The 22,384-nt window shown below is 32.7% G+C and overlaps 1 protein-coding gene across 3 annotated transcripts in view; it reads right to left on the bottom strand.

Annotated features, from left to right (window-relative positions):
* Positions 1-22,384, bottom strand: part of LOC118197188 (tRNA wybutosine-synthesizing protein 3 homolog) — a 79,846-nt gene that overhangs the window by 41,495 nt on the left and 15,967 nt on the right. For all 3 annotated transcript variants that reach the window (XR_015041575.1, XM_085818158.1, XM_085818151.1), the window contains exons 3-5: positions 18,470-18,568; positions 16,267-16,338; positions 6,988-7,056 (exon numbers count right to left, since the gene is read on the bottom strand). Coding sequence is in view for 2 of the 3 variants with exons in the window: in XM_085818158.1 (XP_085674284.1) it covers positions 6,988-7,056; positions 16,267-16,338; positions 18,470-18,568 (240 nt within the window). In the remaining variant the exon portion in view is untranslated. The remainder of the gene's footprint in view (positions 1-6,987; positions 7,057-16,266; positions 16,339-18,469; positions 18,569-22,384) is intronic.

The raw sequence follows: 22,384 nt of genomic DNA, 5'->3' as shown, positions 1-22,384 counted from the left end.
ATTACATTGCTGTTACTTGAATTTTTATATATATATAAGAACTGCTCAGTTTAAATATTCTTCCTTCTCAAAAGATTTTATTCTGTTAAAATAATTAAAAGATAGTAATATTTTCACAGTGTAAGTACTAAAGTAAAAATAATCAGTGTAGGTCTCTTGCAGTTGAAGTCCTTGTCAAACCAGCGTTTCGACACATTTTAAATAGAAAACTAATAATAATCAATATCTCTTTTACAATATAAAAATGAGAATGCTATGAACAGTTTTTTTTTTTTTTTTTTTGTTGTTAAATTTGCAAAGAAACAGTGATTTTTTAATACTATAATAGGTTACAAAAGTACTATTCCATGAACAAACCCTCAGTCTTATAGCATTGTTACTTTATAGCATAATACAATAATAATGCAGTATAATTCTACTAACAAACCCACCAGCTGCCGAGCGGTAGAGTCGCTGAACGCAGGTAGTTTGGTCCGAGGTCTGAATCCCGGGAACGAGCTAGCCGGCGTTTTTGTGGCTTTCCACATGTGTAACTTGTATACGAGCCAGTTTCCCTTAGAAAGTCCTCACTTAGAAACCAGTTTTAAAACGTAATAAAATTACACACAAAATAATAAATAAATAAATAAATCTGAAAGCCTTCAGATTTTATATTACTTCCAAAGGGCCATTATTTAATGTTTTGCGTGTTATCTTTATTTATTAAATATCATGTTTTTCGCACTTAAACCATAAAATTCAATTCAAAAGCAATATCATATAATTTAAAAAAAGCATATCTTTAGAATTTCCGATACATAATCTCCCGCGCTACAGATGAAAATGTTTTTTTCTGTACAATGTTGCCATTGCTCGCTTTGAAATCGTTGGGTTTCTTAATTAAAAACTCATAAATGCTTTACAAAATATGAAATAGATAATAAAACAAATTCTCAGTTCCAAATTTGGGCCTCCAGATGCCTATATTAGGATGGAGGATTACGTTATTCAGAATTTCATGGCTCTAGGTAGCGTTGTTTTATCACTGTGCGAGAAACATTCATACATTCTGCAGATTCCTCATTATTTAATTTCTTTAAATATAATAGAGTGCGATAATACTTGGTGGCAACGATTTGAAAAGTGAAACGCCACAAAATGGCAAAACGAAATTAATAGCCCCTCTGAGCTAAAACTTATTTTTGAAAGTATCACATTAGTAGTAGTACAGCTACTGAAAAAGATATTATAAAGCTATTTTATAGTTTTATAATTTTTTTTTTTAATTTTTATTTTACAGTAGTGTGAATTTCGCGTAATAATGAACGACATTCCTTTTTGTGTTCACAGTATTATTGGTAAGGTATTCAACTGTTAGATTTTAAAGTAAACGTAATTCTTGCTGTACATAAATCGAGTAGAAGCTTATCGGATGTCTATATTTGTGTTAAATAAAGAAAGTTTATGTGCTTGATAAACTTATTATCTTCTACACTTTTAAAGCATACAATTACAATTTATATCTATAATTTCTGGAATAGTATAACTTTTCTTTCAGTAGAAATTGCGTTCTTGTTTTCTGAATGTGGCTCCAAATACTCTCTCAGTTCATCGCAAATTAAAATAACTATAAATTTTGGCAATCTGAAATACGCAAAGAAAACATCTTTTGGCAGAGCAAAAGCATCAATATATTTTCTATAAATTCGCCACCGATTCAGAGATCTACGACCGTATTCTTCGTTTAAATATGAAAAAATCAGCAGCGAAAACACATACAAAGCCATTGTCTACTTATACTTAGTACGTCAACTGCACAACCCTGATTGACGACGCGGCAACACTTTTTCACGCGCTTTCGACAACTTCCGTACTCAGAGAATATAGGATGTCGGGCAGACCTGTTTTTTACTAGCAGCGACATCTGGCGGCCCACATCTTGCTGTCGACTCTCGTAGCGTAGAATAACCGTCCAGGTGGTGCGCCGCTCCCTTGGAGGGTAATAGTGGAGGATGAACCTCCACGAAGTGCCCAAAGGAAAAATGGACCTGTAATGTGTTTGAGTTACACGAGGCAGGGAAACCCTAACTGTTGTCCTGCGCGATGTTGGATTGTCTTAATCATCCTTCAACGCGTATAAGTCCATTCTTATCGTAAAGGAGTTCAAAGAAAGGATCTTACTATTTGAGTTTAACGGTTGATTCTTTCTCAGAGGATTATATTCATTAAAAAACTCATCCATTTGATCTACTCTTAACAATTGCATTTCTAGCGTACTGCAATTCTTCGGTTTTAAGGTAATCCGTAATCCTTGTTGCGGTAGATTTAGCTGAATTATTCGCAAACCGAAAACACCATGCGATGATTCTTTTAAGTTTCAAGAATAATGAAACTTCATTAAGGACTGGAATTTGCGAAGCGACTGTTCCAATTGAACAAGAAATATTTTTCCGTTGTTCCCTTAAAGACTCTTCTGAAAATGGTAAGCTGATAGAGAACGGAATATTATTTGAATTAAGCCACTGAGGACCTGTCCACCACAAGTCATGAGTAGAAAGCTCTGAAGGCAAAAGACCTCTTCATGCGCAATCCGCTGGATTCTCCTTACCTTTTATGTGATTTTAATGCGATGAAGGTAAGACTGATTGAATTTCTGAAACGCGGTTAGCTACGAAGGTTTGCCAGCGTGTTGGTTCAGATTGTATCCAGGACAAAACTATCATTGAATCACTCCATGCGTAAATATCGTCAACATGAATTTGCAATGAATTCTGCACAGCTTGAACCAAATGCACTAATAGAACTGCAGAGCAGATTTGCGATATCTTCACAATAGATTTTCCATCTTTGATTGATTTCACCTGGCAAGGGATCATCCCACGAGATTTGTAATTTACACATATCTTGCAGCAAGATTTTTGCTGCAACTATAAAGGGTGCTAACCAACCAAGTGGATCAAAGATTTTCGAAATAGAAGATAAAATTATTCTTTTAGTAGAACACTCTCCGTTTTCGTGATTTCCTAAGTGACAAGTAAACTCGTCTTGCGTTGGATACCACTCCAAACCCAATAATTTTATTGATTTAGTATCAACTACCGTACATGAAGAATTTGAGTTCAGAGCACTCAAAGCAGTTTCCAAAATCGAGCGATCATTTGTACACCATTTATGCAATTGAAAGCCACCTTTTTGTAAAAGTTCACTCAGTTGTGAAATTAACTCTACTGCGTCTGAACCAACTAGGACATCATCAATATAACAATTGTGTAATATTATTTCAGCTGCCTTTGGGAATTTAGTTCCTTCGTCAATTGCTAGTTGTTTGTGTACGCGAGTAGCCAAGTATGAAGCGGAAGTAGTGCCGTACGTAACTGTGCACAACCTGTAAGTTTTAATCGGCTTCGATGGATCATCTCTCCAAAGTATTTTTTGGGAAATCGCGATCTTCATCATGAATTTGAACTTGTCGATACATTTTCAATAAGTCGCTAGTAATGGCTATGGGATAGCATCTAAACCTCAAAAGAATAGTAAATAAGTCGTCTTGCACCTCGCCATTGATTAAAGTAAGGAATACATTAACTCCAAGCAATTCTCCCGATTCATGAAATGTAGGATCTGCTAAAGTTAAATCTTCGAAACTTTCATATAAATTCAAAGGTAATATTACACTTGGAATGTTTCCTGTAATTTTGTCTATTATGTAAGAGGCGGTTGAAATTCTGTAATTAGTATTAAAATGAGGTGTAAACAACAACTCAATTTCTCCAGTAGTAGTTGTATTGAAAGTACCTAAGCATGACACTAATATCTTCGAATCCTTTATGCTCAATACTAAATTGATAGCTGTTTTCCGACGAATGAATGATATTTCACTACCTGAATCAAGTAAACATCTACAATTTATAAATTCTTTTTTTGAGTTTTGAACCTTAATTAAAGCAATACACAAAAGTACATGACATTTACCATTAGCATGAGTTCCAAAATGTTGATTTTTATAGTTGTAACATAAACAGTTGGAGAAACCTCACTCAAGTTGTTTTCTGGTTTAATTTGCGATTTCGGAACAAACACTTGTGCTTCCGGTGAAGGGAATCTAGATGCATTTTTTGGTTTGAAATTATTTTCTAAATGCAAAATGCTACGATGATGCTTAAAACAATGCTTGCAGGTATTTGCACTCTTACACATTTTAACTTTATGGACATTAGACAAGCAATTAAAACAAAGTCTATTAGTCTTAACAAACTCTATTCGTTTTTGCACTGGTAAATTTAAAAAATTAGAACATCTGCATAAAAAATGATCTTCTTTACAAAATAAGCAAGTAGAATTAGTAATCAGAGAAGTAACCCTATTATACACTGGTTTATCTGATTTATGCATTTTACTAATTAAAGGTTTACTGTTCTGTTATGTTCTAGCGTAATTCTTCAAAAATTCTATCAAGCCATTCAACTTTGGTATTTTGTCTTTTTTTAATTGACGCTCACACCACAACTTTGTCGAAACGTCAAGTTTTTGCAAAATAATATACAACAACAAAGTATCACTAAAATTATCTATCCTTTGATCTAATATTTCCAATGAGCGAGTTATTTCGTTTATGTTATCTACTAAACTTAATATTGAGGATGCAGATTCCGTTTTTTTTTTTTTTTTTTTTTTTTTGTGTGTGTGTGTGTGAAACGTTAAGAATTCTTTTAATAAAAGCAAATATCTGTTCTCTCTGATTAGAAAATCTCTCTTCTAGTAAATTCCAAGCAATACTGAAATTTTGATCAGCTATGGGAATTGACTGAATAATGCGATAAGCATAATTTTTCAAAGAACTCTTTAAATATTGTAATTTTTGAGCTCCAGAAAGATTTGGATTGTTGCGAACACTAGCTTTAAATATATCTTTAAATGTTATCCATTCAGTTAAATTTCCGCTAAATGTGGGTAAAGATAATTTCGGTAACTTTAAACTTTCAGAGATTGACTCAGGTACAACAGGTTTATGACCATTTGCATTTACGACCTTGTAAATCTTTAACTTACGAATAATGTTCAAGTGAACCTCCTCAATTTTCTCTAAAATCGACTGTTCTTCCTCAACGAAAGTATCTATTTTATCATCATCACAATTTGTATAAATTTCTTTAAATAGAGATTTAAAATCTTCCTTAAAGATTTTACATTTTTCTAAGATTTATTCAGCTTTAGTATTATCTAAGTTATCATAATCTATTCTCTCGATGAATTTCGTTAACTGTGTTTTCAAAATTCTCTTTCGCTTTTTTTCTACACCTGACATTTTGAAAATATTCTAAATTCTCGATTTTACTAATACTTTAATCACAAAAATAGTAGCAATAACGAAATCTCAAATGCAATAAAATTGCGTTAACTATTTCACTCACCTCGTACACTGTATCCATTGCGAAACTCTTGAGAATTCTAAACCGAAAGTAACACCATTACGAACACGTAGAATTCTTATTCACAAGCGCGGGTTTTTCTCGAACCTCCGGCGTAAGACGGACCAGAATATTGTAACGAAGTGGTATCTTAACTTTAAAGTTTGAACTTTCGAACACAACACAGCACAAAGTAAAACAACAGAGTTATAATTAGCGTTTGAAAGAATGCAAGAACAAATTTTTGTTGTTTGTCATAAGCTATATGTAAAATTTATCAAGTTTAAAACAGAAGATACACTACAAAATATCAATTTAAAAATTTTAAGAATTCATTATTTTAATTTAAAAAGCTATAATTTTAAAATCATATTTATATTTTTTATACTTTAATCCAAACAATATTGTGACAGTATTATATATATCAATATTATATAAAACTTTCTCTCAAATTTTGCATTTAAGACATAAACAAAGAATTTTATCAAACTCATATGCATTATTTTGTATGCTTTTAAGATTATCAAATGTATTGGTCTCATCAACAGATCTTCTGAAACTTATTGTGATATATATTTGACTGTGTAACAATTATGGCATGGACAAAGGATGCCTCTTTAAAAAACTTTCTTAAGAGAATTGGCCTATATTGAAGTTATACATGAGGAAAACAATTGAATTAAGGTTGCAATATCCTTAAAAAAAAAAAAAAAAAAAAAAAAAAATAAACGCTCAATTAGATTTAAGCCCTATTTTCTATGAAAATACAAATTACATTACCATAAATCTTTTGAAAAATTGTATTTTTTGTTGCTAAGTGAAGGAAAAGCATTTAAAGTTTAGTTTCTTGGCTGCTCTTCAGGAGTTATAAAAAAAAAAAAAGGCATACCAACATGATTAATACACAAAATATAACTTTTCAAATATAATTATTTTATTTGTAATGACATTTTAATTCATAATCACATTAATAATTAAAAAATAATATTGTATTTAAAAACAAACTCTTTCCAACTTGATGAAGCCAATGAATTTCTATATTACAATTTTTTAAATTTTAATTATGAAACTAGTTTAGATATATACTGAATCCATTAGAGCAGTGGTTCTCAACCTTTTGACTAATGCGTACCATTTAAACAAAAATTGAAAACCTTTAGTACCACCGCTACAAAGTACTACTACCACCACCACTTTTAAACAAAGCTCAGATTGCATAAATTTACAAGTGTTAGAGAAAACACTCAATCAGGATGTTGAGGTTTTAATTTTTGAATTTAATAGTTAAAAATACTTTGCTTCTTTGCATACCACCTATTTTTCTCTTTCGTACCACCAGTGGTGCATATACCATTGGTTGAGAAACCCCGCATTAGAAAATTATGATTTGAAACGGATAAAACTTTTACAAAGTGTCGATTTAGCATACTTGGCAGCTCACACCTTCTAGGGAATGATACACATATTATGCATATTATGCATCATACATCGAAATTTCAGTCCAATAGAATTACTTTACAACATATATTTAATTAAAGACCTTACATAAATGAATTATATCCATTATAACACTGTTATACAATTTATTTAATTTGATTACCTCATCAGAAACCAGCCAAACACCATTATGAGATAAGGGGATTTCTAAGGACAATGTTCCTCTTATTGCCTAAAATGAAACAAGATTAAGAGTTCATGTATATTGTGGCAGTGTATGAAAAATTTATTTTCCATTATTTTAATTAAAAACTCGAATACTTCAGATTTTTTTTTTTTTTTTTTTTTTTTTTTTGTACTCAAAATTTTTTTCTACATTTACAAAACACTCTCAAAGCAAAATGCATGAATGAAAATAAACATGATAAATTCTTTCATTTTCTTTTAAAACAAATTTTCTGAAGGTATGAAACAAATTATTATTAGACAGCAAAACCGACAGGTAGCTTCTGTGGTTCTAAGTCACATGTGTCTATTACCAAAACTTCTAGATAATCAGTTAGAATTTATTTGAGGAAAACCGAAATTCCTGTAGTTTTACATCTCAGATTAAGTTAAAATTGGAAGCTATATATAAAATTTATCAAGTTTAAAACAGAAGATGCACTACAAAATATCAATTAAAAAAATTTAGGAATTCCAGATTAAGTTAAAATGTAAGCTATATGTAAAATTTATCAAGTTTAAAACAGAAGATACACTACAAAATATCAATTTAAAAATTTTAAGAATTCATTATTTTAATTTAAAAAGCTATAATTTTAAAATCATATTTACATTTTTTTATACTTTAATTCAAACAATATTGTGACAGTATTATATATATATCAATATTATATAAAATTTTCTCTCAAATTTTGCATTTAAGACATAAACAAAGAATTTTATCAAACTGATATGCAATATTTTTTATGCTTTTAGGATTGTAAAATGTATTGGTCTCATCAACAGATCTTCTGAAACTTATTGTGATATATATTTGACTTTAATTATGGCATGAACAAAGGATGCCTCTTTAAAGAACTTTCTTAAGAGAATTGGCATATATTGAAGTTATACATGAGGAAAACAATGAAAATCTCATGCAGCCAGTTTGTTCATTCCAGGCAAACTACTAGCCATTTATAACTTTAATCATATGACCAACATATGGCCTAAAATGGCCAACTTGATCCAATGTAGGGGAGATGTTATGCTATCCTAAAGTTTAATAAGTCAAACAAAATTGTATTCACAGTCCAAGATCAAATCAGGGGTTTGTTTTCTGCAAAAGTGCATCTATATAATATAAACTAAAGAAGCCATTTTAATGTGTCAGTAAAATATGTAAAATGCACTGTGTTTATGATAGCCCTGATGTATTGTGGGTACATGTTCAAATCCAGTACACTGAGTAAGGAACATATATGACTCCAATGAGTTGAGAAGTGTGTGTATGCGAAACTCTAGTATTGAAAAGCAAGAACAAGCACACAGTTTTTAGAAGCAGATCATAACCACATGCATAATTTCCAATCAGTAATGTCTAGACATAAGTGAATAAAGCATTGCCTCATAGTACTATTTACAGAGGTAAATATTGTGCACCATTCAAAATGTTAAATCTGCTAGCTAGGTTGAACTTAGGAACTGCCATTTGCTAATCTGATGCCTAAAATGTTAGATCAGTCTATGACTAAATCAGGAATATGTTCTCTGAGCAAACGCATCAGTTATAGATCTCTCGATCTCAGATGTACGTTCCAATGACCTGAATATTATACTTTATTTAATTACCTCTTTAATTTAGCATGGGAATATCATGGATACTTAACTGGTACCCCCTACACATATATTGCTAAAAATACCAACTAGAAAAAAGTATGGGAAAATGTATACAGAAATGAGAAAGATAATCTAATAAAGGAAATGAATAAGAAGCAGCAATATCCTTTTCCAACATGATTATGGAATGGACAGCAAAATAATAAATATTCTAAATATTCTGAGAGGCACAAATGAAAAAAGATTTCAAACTAAAGATTGGTCATCAAAATGATATAAATGAATATGAAGAATATTTATTAAAGGAAATGACAGAAATTTAAATCCTACTAATTAAGAATAAATGTCTAAAAATGTTTCTGTGCGTAATGAAAGTTTTATGTCATCAGATATTCTAGATGTAAATGAAATATCTTCAGATTCTCCTGATGAACCTTCAACACACTTTAAAAAAATGCTCCTCTTTATAAGTATAGATTGCATTAATGTTAATATAGATGTAATACGGTATAAAATACAAAATCCAGATGTTTAGTATCCAGAACAATCTAATATCCGGACTTCTGGACCACTAGCAACAAATATTTTTTTTCCTTACAAAGTCTGGGAATCAAAAAATTGCATCAATTTTCTCTGGAATAACTGAGATTCCTGTTGGAAGATCTAACTTTCTTCACTATCATGCAGTTGAAATGATCTTACAAGGAGACCTGATGACTTTATGTACAGGTGTGAATGAAACCAGCCCAGAAAAAGGGTAAAACACACCCTTTATTATTTGCCAAATTCTTAATACAAATGCACATACTTCATGCTCACAATAACACCAACAACTCACGGTGGAACTAAGGAATAATGTAACAATACTTTCAAAGATAAGTAATAGTGCTGGACTAACAATTTTGTTTAAGGCTAACTAGGTTGACTCAACAACCTACCCAGCAATAGACTTATTAAATGGCCAAAAGGTACATAGGTAAGTTGAAAAATAAGTTTCCCCTGTCGACTGTGGTCAGAGTTGTGCATGAATGTCAAAAAATAGAATGAGACATTAAAGATATGACATACCTTTATTTTATTATTCTCGTACGAGTACGTTGAGACATTTGTCATATCGCTTGATAAGCTTCAAAAAGTCCTCCAAGAAAAAATCAGGGCTTTGCATATGGAAGAAGCGTTGAATAGCTTGTTTCACTTCAGTATTGCTTTCAAGTGCCTTCCCCCGAGATTTTTCTTTTTTGCAAATGTCAGGAAGGTGGATGACATGATTTGAGCGAACCGGCGTATCACCATCGATGAAGTAGCAGAAGAACTTGGAATCTCATATGAGCGAGCTCAAAACATCATCCACGACATTCTTCGATACAGAAAAGTGTCAGCACGATGAGTGCCACGACAATTGACCTCGACACACAAGGAACAACGCATGGGGGTCAGCCTGGAACATCTCGTGCATTACCATGAAGATGGCAATGACTTTCTGTTTCGGATTGTGACGGGGGATGAAACGTGGGTCCACCATTTCACGCCAGAATCGAAGGCTGCATCTATGGAGTGGAAACATCCGTCATCACCTGTCCGAAAGAAGTTCAAGACAACTCCCTCTGCAGGTAAAGTGCTCCTCACAGTTTTCTGGGACGCCCAAGGAGTTTTGTTGCTGGACGTTTCGGAGGTTGGAACCATCAATGCTACGCGCTACTGTAACACCCTGTTGAAATTGAAAGAGGCAATTCGGAAAAAGTGGCCTGGCCTTCTCACATCTGGCGTTCTGCTGTTGGATGACAATGCCAGACCACATTCGGCGACGGCAACGCAAAACCATATTGCAACTCTTGGTTGGGAGCGCCTACACCATCCGACATACAGTCCTGATCTCGCACCAAGCGACTTCCATCTGTTTCCGGCTTTGAAGAAAAATCTCGGGGGAAGGCGCTTTGGAGGCAATACTGAAGTGAAACAAGCCGTTCAATGCTTCTTCCATATGCAAAGCCCTGATTTTTTCCTGGAGGGCTTTTTGAAGCTTATCAAGCGATATGACAAATGTCTCAATGTACTTGGTACCTATGTGGAAAAATAAAGGTATGTCATATCTTTAATGTCTCATTCTATTTTTTGACTTTCATACACAACTCTGACCACAGTCGACAGGGGAAACTTATTTTTCAACTTACCCTCGTATATCACCAACTCAGTGTAACAGCCGCAAGGACAAAATAGTAATATATGCTGGCTAGTGAAAACATGCTCTGAATAAACTTCAAGGTTCCTCCGTTTTTATACTCTCTTCGCTTAACTTTACATCCTGTTTAGAAAATGTGAGGGGAAAATGGGAGGTTCAGGAAATATACCAAACTTAAAATAACTTATTATGCAAACTAAGGGAAACCCTACACTATATGTCACTTTCAAATGCTTGCTGGCTAGGGAATCACACTATGGCCATTTTCAAACTCTTTCTCAAACCTGCTTAATTTGATGTAAAGGATGTTATCGACAACACATATAAAATCCATGAATCTTTCTGATTCTGATATATTACTTTTCAGGCATTTGCTTTGGCTCTTTTGTAGGCTATAAGGTTTTGTGAAGTGGGGTGTCTAAGAAAATTTCCCCATGATTCTCTCTTCTTTTTCAGTGCTTTGTGACAATCATGACTCCACCATGGTTTTGCATGTTTTAGCAATTTTTATAATGTTCTAGGAATAGAGAGTTAGCTGCCTGAATAACAATATTAGTAACTAATTCCACTGTATTGTTGATCTGCACATCTTCTAACATTTCTCTGCAACAGAAGAGTTCCCAGTCTGCTCTATGTATTTGCTCCTCTTCATGCATGAGATATAAAAATGGGATAATGATCGCTGTAGTAAAAATCACTTCCAACATTAAAAGTACAAAATAACAACACAGATGGTGAAGACAAGACAAGAACAAGAGAGTGAAATTTTCCACTACGTTCATGGAAGTATGTGTCCTGCCCATTTTTTGCGAGACAAAGGCATGATCTTCGATCATCTGCTCAATTTGTCGTCCTTGTGAATTTGTGTCTTTACTTCCCCAGAGTGGACTATGGCCGTTAAAATTCCCTATTATGATAAAGTGTTCAGGCAGCCGCTCTACAAAGTCATTTAAATTACACTGATCAACATGCTGATTTGGAAGCAAATAAAGTGAAATGACTGAAAACCACAATATGAAAATTTGTTTATTTAGTGACAACTTGGAAGGATGTTGTCGAAGGAAGTATATTGATGGATCTAGTGAGGTGAAGAGTCCTACAGCTCCACTGGCAGGCTTAGCTCCAAGATTAACTTTCCTGGTGAAAGAAAACCTCCAAAGTTTTGCTTGTTGTTGTGGTTTCAGGTTTGTTTCTTGTATTGCCAAGCACACAGGATGATGACTACTGTTCATATCTTTGATGTGAACTAGATTTTGGTGGAACCCACAACAGTTCCATGAGATGACTGTGACCATTATGCTTAGTGTTTATTCTTCTGTGCTGTTTTTCAGTTTTGCATGGGAACTTCTATCCCCTCCTCTACTTCCATATTATTTGAAGCTAAAGATACAAACAACATGTCATCAAATGAGCTATTGCTACGGCTTTTATTTTTAACTATTTTCTGGAGTAATATATTTTGGCTTACTTTGAATTACTATTTCTTGTTTTTGTATCACATCAGTTCTGCTGGGTGTTATTTGGTGGAGTCAGCGTACTATTTGAAGTCTGGGTGGGAATTGTCTGACTTGATTTAATAGCACTGGCAAAAGTTTGGTCTGAGCTATGTGCTTTGAATCAGCCTTCTGGCTTCGGCATATGGGATGTTTCTAGTAACATTTTCACTTCCTTTTCTGATCTCCATTTTAGGCATGAGCAAGAAAATGCTGGGTGTTCACCCTTACCATCTATACACAATGGTACGGTGGTGCAATTAACCCAATTGTAGCTGATTTTTGAGCATCGGGCGCATGTGAGGTTGCCACGACAGGACATCCTTGAATGGTTGAAATGCTTGCATAGGAAGCATCACATAGGGTTTGGAATATAGAGCCTTACAGAACAATTAAGATATCTAGCCTTCATATTCTTTGGCAGATCATGCGAGTTGAAAGTCAGGATAACATGTTTGATGTTTAACAACTGGCTTTCCTTTCACGTCTTAATCCAATTAGCACCACAGACATTTTGGTCAGCAAGCTCAAATACGATCTCTTCTTCACAAACAGAAAGTTGACTTCTGAGATTACCCCTCGACAATAATTCAGTGTTTTATGTGCTGTTACAGTGACAATGGCTTGCCCAAGATTGGCTATTTGAAGTAAGGAAGCAGATATCGTGGCCAAAGTTGTATCAATAAGAAAGTCTCCTGAATGGAGATGCTTTATATTTCTCAGCTCACCATTAAAAGAAAGAACGCACTTGCTTATTATGAAAGGAGACATCTTTTGCAGCTCGCTAGAAGAACTAGAGACAACAAATAAGCGTGAACAATTGTTGGGATTATTCACATTTGTGTGTACCTTTTTAACACTAGACATTTGTAAAGAATTGGTACTTGGAAGGTCGTAACTAGATTCAAGATGTTTAATTAAATATATATTGAGTTGCCGTATTGGAAAGAGAAAAAATTTGGGCTCAACTGCCCTATCCACCATACAGCCTAACAACAGTACACAAATTCTTATGTTAGGGCTAGCCAGACCTATATGCAAAGTGACGCCCCACAATTACCTTTCCCGAATGCAGGTACTCCTGAAAGCTTAATCCCAAACCACTGACAGTAGGGTTGCGAGACCAGCCGATTGACACCAGTGAGGACAACTAAGTGCCTCCTGTTTAGCTGAAGCAGAGGGTAAAGCAGCATGTTCGAAGAGTACCTCACCCCTCAACTACCAGGACCTTCTTTTCCAATGGCACGGTCTCCATGCATGGCAAACATGTGGGAAATTGTCTTGCCACTCAAAAATTAGAGAAAAGAGCTGTTCTAGCTTCTCATGATGACTCCCTAACCTGTGAAAAAGAGAACCACAAGGGAGAAGAGACTAAAAAAGTCACAGCTTTTTTTCAGTTCATTACAGCTTTTTACAGGAAAAACAGAAAAGAGGATGGATCAGTGGGGCTCCAGGAATATGACACTTGTCTCACCAAGATGATCCCCTAAAGGGCTAGAGTACCTCAGGATTTCCACACCTGTACTCACAAAAAAAGAGCCCCCGAGGGCATTTAGATTCCGAAGAATACTGCAATTTGCACTCTTCTTTTCATTTTGTCATTTGATGTAGTTTATTATTTTGTTCTATAATTAATTTATTAAAATTAGAGCTTTAATGAATGATAATATTTCTGTTTCACTTTTCCCCCAAAACTATGCATCCATCAATCAGTCAATGGAATCGCACTGCAGATATATTTGCACTTATACATAAAGTGAACTTTATATACACAGCAGTATTTAAAAACCAATGCTGAAATAAGACCATCCAAGTATTCTAGAAATATTTTAATATAAAATCCAATGTATAGCCATTGCAAGATCATGAAAACACATGATTTTTGGATAGCACCAAGGGAAAAGGAAAAAAAAAAAAAAAAAAAAAGTGAAATTTTCTAATTAATGGATTATTAGAAGAAATGCTAAAGATGATATAACTGAATTACACTACGATAACAATGCTTCAATCATCAATCAATTAATGGAACAGCAAACATCAATTTTAAATCCAGAAAGTATTACCGTTTCTGCTTTGAATTACATTTTAATTTCACATGGTAGTGATTCAGAAAAGAACCTTTCTTTATGAAAAGTACCTTTTTCTTAAAGAAATATCAATAAAGAACTTTTTTAATAACATGTCATCTTTCTAGATTTAAACTGATTATCCAAAACTCAGAAATTTCCAATGTACTGTAGTTTTCATTTCTAAGAATGCCAAACATTAATAGTTTAAACTGTGCATTGCATGATGAAAATTTTGGTAGTTGTTATAATAGCCATTGTTTAGTCCTGTCAGTACAACAATATGGTTAACTACTCTCAGATTATGTATTCTCCTGATAATAATACAGTGCATAATCCCAATCAATTATTTCTTTAATTTTAAAACCCTTGTTATCTTGATTACTTGAAATAATATTTTTACTAGCTAAAAGCATTATATATTACATTCAAATTTTACTTCATTCAATAAAAAAATCAGAATCAAAGAAAATGCTTATGAAAGATCAGCTAAAAGTTTTAATTGATGTCTTAGAAAGGCCAGCTATTAAACAAAATAAAAAAATGCACAAAATATGGGTATATCATTACAGAAAAGATCTTATACAATCCTTACATATTCTAAATAATTAAAACCCTTTTCTTCTTTAAAATCTTTAAACAGCAGTTGTTCAATCTGAGTTCAAATTCTCGAAAATGCAAGAGAATTTTTCATGCATAACACAAATACAAGTCAGTTTCCCTCAAAAAGTATTCCATAAAGTCCTTTTCCTTCAAAAAGTATTCCATGATGTCCTTTGGGCAAATAGCTCTTGCATCTTTGTTACATTCCAAATAATCCAAAACTCTTTTTTCAAGTCTAGAAATGTATGACTATACGCCAAAAGGAATTTTAAAAATTCATTGCTTGGATTTATGAAGATTCTTTCAAACATTTAAATCATTGTAAGTGATATATTAAAGGTATTTGAATAATGATTTCATGATCATTTTTATTTCTTTTAAAGTTTTTAACATATACATAATTATTACCCGTATTTGTGTGCTATTTGTAAGCAGATTAATTCATGGCTTGTTCCAATTTCTGATTCTACTTATTATCTACAAATGTCACTGTATCCCCTCCCTCCTTTTTTTAAACTTTTTTATATCTACTCATTACAAAGGACAATATAAAAAGTTCTCAAAGTTTCTCGAATTTCCTTCTGTTTGTGGAATCAAGATTTCATTTAATTGTTCCTGAAGAAAACAATCAAATAACTGCCAAAAGCAGGTCTCTTTCAGTTAATCCCTAATACTAGTTTTGTTGGGTTTATTTCTTTAATTATTATGATTTTACATATTGTGTCATTCTTTATCAATATGCATTGCTATTTACAAAAATGAAAATCAAGAAATATATAAAACAGCAAAATGAAAAAAATTTTTTTTTTATAGAAAATGTTTGAAATATAAAGCATAATCAAAAGATAACAATACACAAAAATAACAGAAGCGAACGTATCTGAGAGAAATGTATAATACTGGACACTGGGTATATAGGAATCATTAGCAATTATAGCATCTGTGCATAAAGTTAAAAAAATGTCTTGAATGTCTGCCAATTTTAATTTTATATTGTCTTTGTTTACAAAAGGAGAAAAAATATCAATAAAAATGGAAAAGACACAGGCCAAGTAAATTTACATATGTTTAGCACTGAACTTCAGAATTACAAAATACTCATTGTCTAGACAAAAAAGTAAATGTTGTGGTTCTAATAACTTTCATCACATATGACTATGAAAAATTTTTGCACACAATATGATTTAGAATTTTAGTAAATATGAAAAACTATGATTCTCCATTACTGAAAGAGCATTCCAAAATAATAATAACTGTTAAAAAATTAAAAAACATACCATAGTTATCTTTCCACTTTTACCTACTGTTAATCCTGAATTCCTGAAGCCAGACTGAATTCCTATAGCATGCTGAAAATTTAATAACATATGAAACATACAATTTACTTTTAGTCTTACAACATTTGCAAAAATTTCTTTTTAAACAAGTTAAAAATCAAGTTTTTTATAATTTTGCTCTAGAAACATTTCCACATTTAACTAAAAAGGCTTCATGAATTCTATCTATGCTCCAGATAGCATTGGAATTTCCTAGTTGAATAAATTATACTCAGAGTATTGATTCTGTATAAATTCATTTTAAATTGTGATACTATGATGTTATCTACCAGAATGAGAATTAAACACAGCAAAACATTTGAACAATATGAGCATATGAGCTTAAGAAGCTCTCTTCTTTGCAAGTTACTTTTCATAATTCACAAGGAAAGTGTCAAAATCCCCAAGCTAGTGGTCCATAAATTCCCAAGTATCCTATCTAAAATTATTAATATTGCTTCTTGTCTAAAGCAGCTTATTATTAACAATTCAGTTTCTACAGATAATGCATCCAAGAATGTAAATGAGCCTGTTCAATGAATTTCAAATTTGTTCATTTCTTACAAAGATTTCCTTCAACCAGAATTCTGATGTGGTAATTGCATAATTGAATTATCAACATTTTAATTTTAATTTCACAAGTGTCCTAATAGCTCTTTCCCTGCATTTTGGGCAGGGCATGTGCATAGCATATACAGGTACTTTGACTGGGATTGTAAAGATTTGCTTTTATCAACAAATGAATTTGCATATGGGATTCCTGATCTTGAACTAATGTACTAATTTTAACACTCATTAGAAACACTAGCTATCATATTTCTATCAGCTTAAAACTGTCCATTTGGTAGAACTGTTGAAAATTCCAAGCTTCACTCAGTATTAAATTACAGCCAAAACAGGCTAAGTGAATGAAATTAAATGTTAGTGTATTTAACTGAAGATTGCAATGCATAAGGCTACTTGTCAAGGAGAAGGGATGACTTTGTTGAAGCCATTCTAAGGACAATTGGCTCATGTTTACATTTACATAAGGCATTTTATGTGATTTCTTCATGCATAGCACAGTCTCTTGGAAAATATTCCATAGAATACATCCTTGTGAAGGTGGGTAATCTATGTGTCAATATCTTTAAACTATTTTAATACATCATAAGCACAGAAATTTTACACTTTGTAATCATTAATAAAGTTTGTTTTCATTTTAATATAAAAAACAATTCTTGCTTTTAATTTGACACTTTAAAAGCATAATTAAAAAAAACTTTGAAATCAACATAAATTTATATTTAAAAGCTGAACATTTAATTTAAAATTTGGTTCAATTACTGTTCTTAATTGACTACTGACCCAATCAAAGAGGTAGCAGTCAGTACCAAGTGTGGTAACCCGTTTGTTTCGCGTGAAGTGTGTAGCTATGCAATGACAGCAGACAGAATGAATACAGATCCCATAATTTTTCTTTCAATATTTTCAGTTTTTTTCTTTTCCCCCTTCTTCTTCACCTTCCCTTTTAAAGAATAAATATCAATTATATGAACTGGCTATGGTCAAATAATGAAGAATCACAATTATATTCTACCAAAGGTGCTTCTGTACTGAAAACTTTCGATACTGTTCTGTTATCAGGACCGGATTCAGAAATGTACGAATGCGTGCTTATATGCAGTATGTGCATATATGTGTATATGTATACACAAACATGCATTCATACTTGCATATATATGCATATATGAACACACACATGCAGACATACATACATTTCTAAACCCGGTTCTGATAACAGAGCAGTACCAAAATTGCACTCAAAAACTACAGAATGAAACTGTATCTAACTACTAATGCAGCATCAAAATATTGCACCATAAAAATAAAAGTTAATACAATGTATACAAGTTCAAAAGTTCACATATTTCTTTTTTTTTTAATATTTGCTTTATTTACTTCTTGTGTCAAGGGATCATATTTGCAAAATTCTGTCAACTTAAATAATTATGTATACTCATTTGTGAATTTCTGTATTTTTGCCATCTCTACCTCTAGTTAGATCTCTTGCCAATATTTACATTTAGTGCTAAGTGGCACTTTGTTAATTGAAAAGTACCAAACGCTTAAATGAAACAGCAGAAATATTTATTTAAAAGTTATTTAATTAAAATTTACTTACTAATTTTTTAGCACTCTCCATAGTAGAACATAACACGTGCATAATAAATGGTTCAAATTTAAGTACTGCTGAACCATTATGAGATTTTAATGAGTCAATCTAGGAAGGGGAAAAAATCATTATTGTACATACATAAAGAAATGCCACTGCTATAATGAAAAAGCACATTTATTTGCATACATCCTCCAGTTTTAATAATTCTAACTCTTGAAACAGTGAAAAACTACATGGTCATTACTGGAGATGTAATAGGTATTAAACATATTATTAGATACTGAATATTTAGCTTGATTTTAAACTACATATTTGGCTATCTGGAAGAAGAATGTCAAATTTACTTTAATCAGATTCTATGTTAAGTAATATTGAAATTAATGAACACTTTTATAATGTATTGAAAGTATAAGAAGTTGCTGAATATGTGTAAAAGCAGTTAAAGTAATTGCAAAAAGCATAGAAAAGGGGTTCTCAACCGGTACGCAAGAGAAAAATAGATGGTACACAAAGAAGCAAAGTATTTTTAATTATTATATTCAGAAATAAAACCCCAACATCCTGACTGAGTTTTTTCTCTAACACACATAAATTTATGCGATATGAACTTTGTTCAAGAGTGGTGGTGGTAGCAGTACTTTGTAGTGGTGGTACTAAAGGTTTTCAATTTTTGTTTAGATGGCAAACGTTAATCAAAAGGTTGAGAACCACTGGCATAGAATGTTCTAAAAAAGGATGTCCAGCAATTATATATCAGTACGTAATGAAAAAGGTCTATTAAATTTAATGAAGTAACAAATTTGAACCCATCAGAAATTCTTTAAATTTTTGGACCATTATAGATAATATAAAATGAGCTGTTTAGAGGACTTTTATATTTCAGCTGTAGAAAATTACTTAGTATTGAAATTTAAAAGCAACACTTTTGAAGCACAGTGAATGTGTCATTTGCATATTATTTATACATTACTGAGGGTACAGAAGTTTCAGCTTTCGGGATATCACTACTTACTAACTGAAAATTTACCTTTATTTTAACTTTTCAAAAAATCAAAAGAAATAAGATCACTAAAATTAGTAATTTTAAAAGTCATTCCATTCATAATAGAATTAAATTGATACTCAAAATCAGTCACATGAGAATTGTGAATTATTTAGTGGTGAAACCATGTGCAAAAAGAACTGTAAATAAGCGATGCTCAGTAATTAAATTGAAAGAATAATCATTAGCTAATTGTTTTCATGCACCACTCCAAGATGATCAATTCCATATAAGACCAAAATCACCTAGTGCCATAGAGAGAGAGAGAGAGATGAATACATCACTCCAAGATGATCAACTTCACATAAGACCAAAATAACCTGGTGCATGTGCCATAGAGAGCGTTCACTATGTTTTAGATTTCAGGTTTAAAAATCAAAATAGTTTCAACATATCATTTGGCGTCCAAACCTATGCCATTCCAAAATATTACCAAATTATTGCAGTCTGATTCATAATGTATGGAAAATTCTAATATTAAAATACAGATAGGTGGTTCTCAACCTGTTTTGCTCCATGCACCACTTTCATCATTGCTAGACAAGCATTCCCCTTCCCCTCCTTTCCCAAACTGAAAAAATAAATATACATTTATTTAAATTTCCATTATTTTTTAATGTGTTTTACGAATTAAATAAGAAAAAGTATAGAAAATACCACAACTTGAGCAAAGTTTTTTAAATTCATAAACTAAAATACTTAAAAGCTAAATAAAAGACTGACTGCATTCCCAGCCTTAAACTACGGAGTCCACCCAATAGGGAAAATGTAATACACAGGGTGTCCAAATCAAATGTACCTATTTTGAACAGTCATTTAAAAACAAAGTTGTAGTGCTATGAAGGCGATATTGGCCACATGTGAGAACTGAATTCGAAGAGTTTGATGACAATATTCTTTTCTTGTGTCTAACGCACCTGCACTTTTGCTGAGTTGACAAATGGAAAAATGATGTGACCACAAGAGAAGGCACAAATTGTTTTCTGGTATGCAGAACACAAGTCCATAGTAATAGTGCAAAGAATGCTTCAAGCAGTTTATAAAAGAAATCCAAGCTAAGACCATAAAGAAGTGGCACAAAATGTTTCTAGAAATGGGAAGTGTCCTGAAAAGATCAGCTTTCACATTTTGATTCACGTGTGGAAGATGTTCGACAAGCTTTCATTCCGAGTCCTTGTCAGTCGATCGGGCAGATTCTGTACCACAATCAACTATTCATGATGTGCTGCATCGAAAGCTGAGGTTTTATGCATATAAAATGCAGATTGTGCAGAAACTGCAACCAAATGATGAGCTGCAGCACGCAGCATTTGCTGTGGAGATGTTATCTCGCATCGAAAATGAACACAATTTTTAAAACTGCATCTTTTTTTTTTTTTCAGATGAAGCTACATTTCATGTTAGCAACAATGCTAATAAGCACAACTGCAGAATTTGAGGCTCAGAAAATTCCCATTCACTACACGAATTGGCATGGAGCAACCGAAAAATCAACGTCTAGTGTGCTCTATCACGATACAATCATAGGACCGTTTCTGTTTGCTACGACATCTGTGACAGTAAACATTTACCTGGACATATCACAAATTTACACAATACCCTAAATGCAGCATTTACAACTCACAGTTATCTTCCAACAAGATGGGGCCCCTCCTCACTGGAATAAGCATGTTTGTGCATTTTTAGATACAACTTTCCCTAACCAATGGCTAGGATGTGGTGGCCCAATTTCCTGGCCACCAACGTCTCCCCACGTGACTCCTCTCAGTTTCTTCTTTTGGTACTACGTGAAAGGGAACATCTGTGATATTGAAAACCTTCACGCTTCCATAACCGCAGCTATTGCTACTGCAACTTCGGAAATGCTACATGGACATGGCTGGAACTGGACTACTGACTGGACATTCTCAGGGCTACTAAGGAAGCTCATGTGGGATTGTGCTGATTGTTTAATACAGTCAAAAATCTTTAATCCAGATGTCCGTAATCTGGAATGATCTATAATCCGGACCTCAAGGCTACAAACTTTCTGCGCATGCATAAATGCATTTACGTTTACGCATGCGCATATACATTTTTGCATATGCATAACTTTAATCATGCGTGTTTAATGTATAACAGATAGTATAAGCTAAGCTAAAATTATCTAATTATCTATTTCAGTTAATGTTGCAGATTGTGTTGTTCCTTAATCTTCTAATTAGATCCAGCTTATTATTTTTTGCAGACTGTTAGAGCAATTTTATAAAAGGTAAGCTTGAACTTTCGATTATGTCAAAAAGAATTTCCGATTCTGGAGCTGCCAAAGGATCTACAAAGCGAAAGCATGTTTTGATGTCCATCAAACAAAAATTGGAATTGCTGCAAAAAATGGATAAGCATATCCTTTGTTTTTCTAAAAATTCCAAAATCTGTTTATCAATTTCACGCTGCTCTGGGGGGGGGACATCACGGTGCGCAATGAACTGGAAGTTGATCTGTCAGCACTATCCTCATCTTCAGGGCAGATGTTTTTATTTTATTCGGCTTATAATTCCTTACTAAATGCAGTATTTCATCTCGATGTACTCCGTCTTTGATATGATTTAAATCAAATTCCTCATCATTATAAATATCACAAATACACATCAAAATAGTTTTCCGGTTGCAATTTTCTAATTTCGACTATGCGTAATGTATGCTTTACGCATGCGCGCGTTGAAAGAAATGTTTAATAAAGTAAACAAATAAATATTAAGCTTTTTTTTTGTAAATGTTTATACCCTTTAGATCATAATTACTCTTTATTTCATAAATTACAGTTTCATATTTTTAATTTTATAATTTCTGCATGCCATCTTACCAGATTTAAATTGATGATCTATAATCCGGAAAAACCG

The sequence above is a fragment of the Stegodyphus dumicola genome, chromosome 1 (assembly GCF_044657685.1).
Source record: "Stegodyphus dumicola isolate Sdum_Otavi_A_Nest chromosome 1, ASM4465768v1".
Lineage (NCBI taxonomy): Eukaryota > Metazoa > Arthropoda > Arachnida > Araneae > Eresidae > Stegodyphus > Stegodyphus dumicola.
This window is presented reverse-complemented; position numbering and strand designations above follow the sequence as displayed.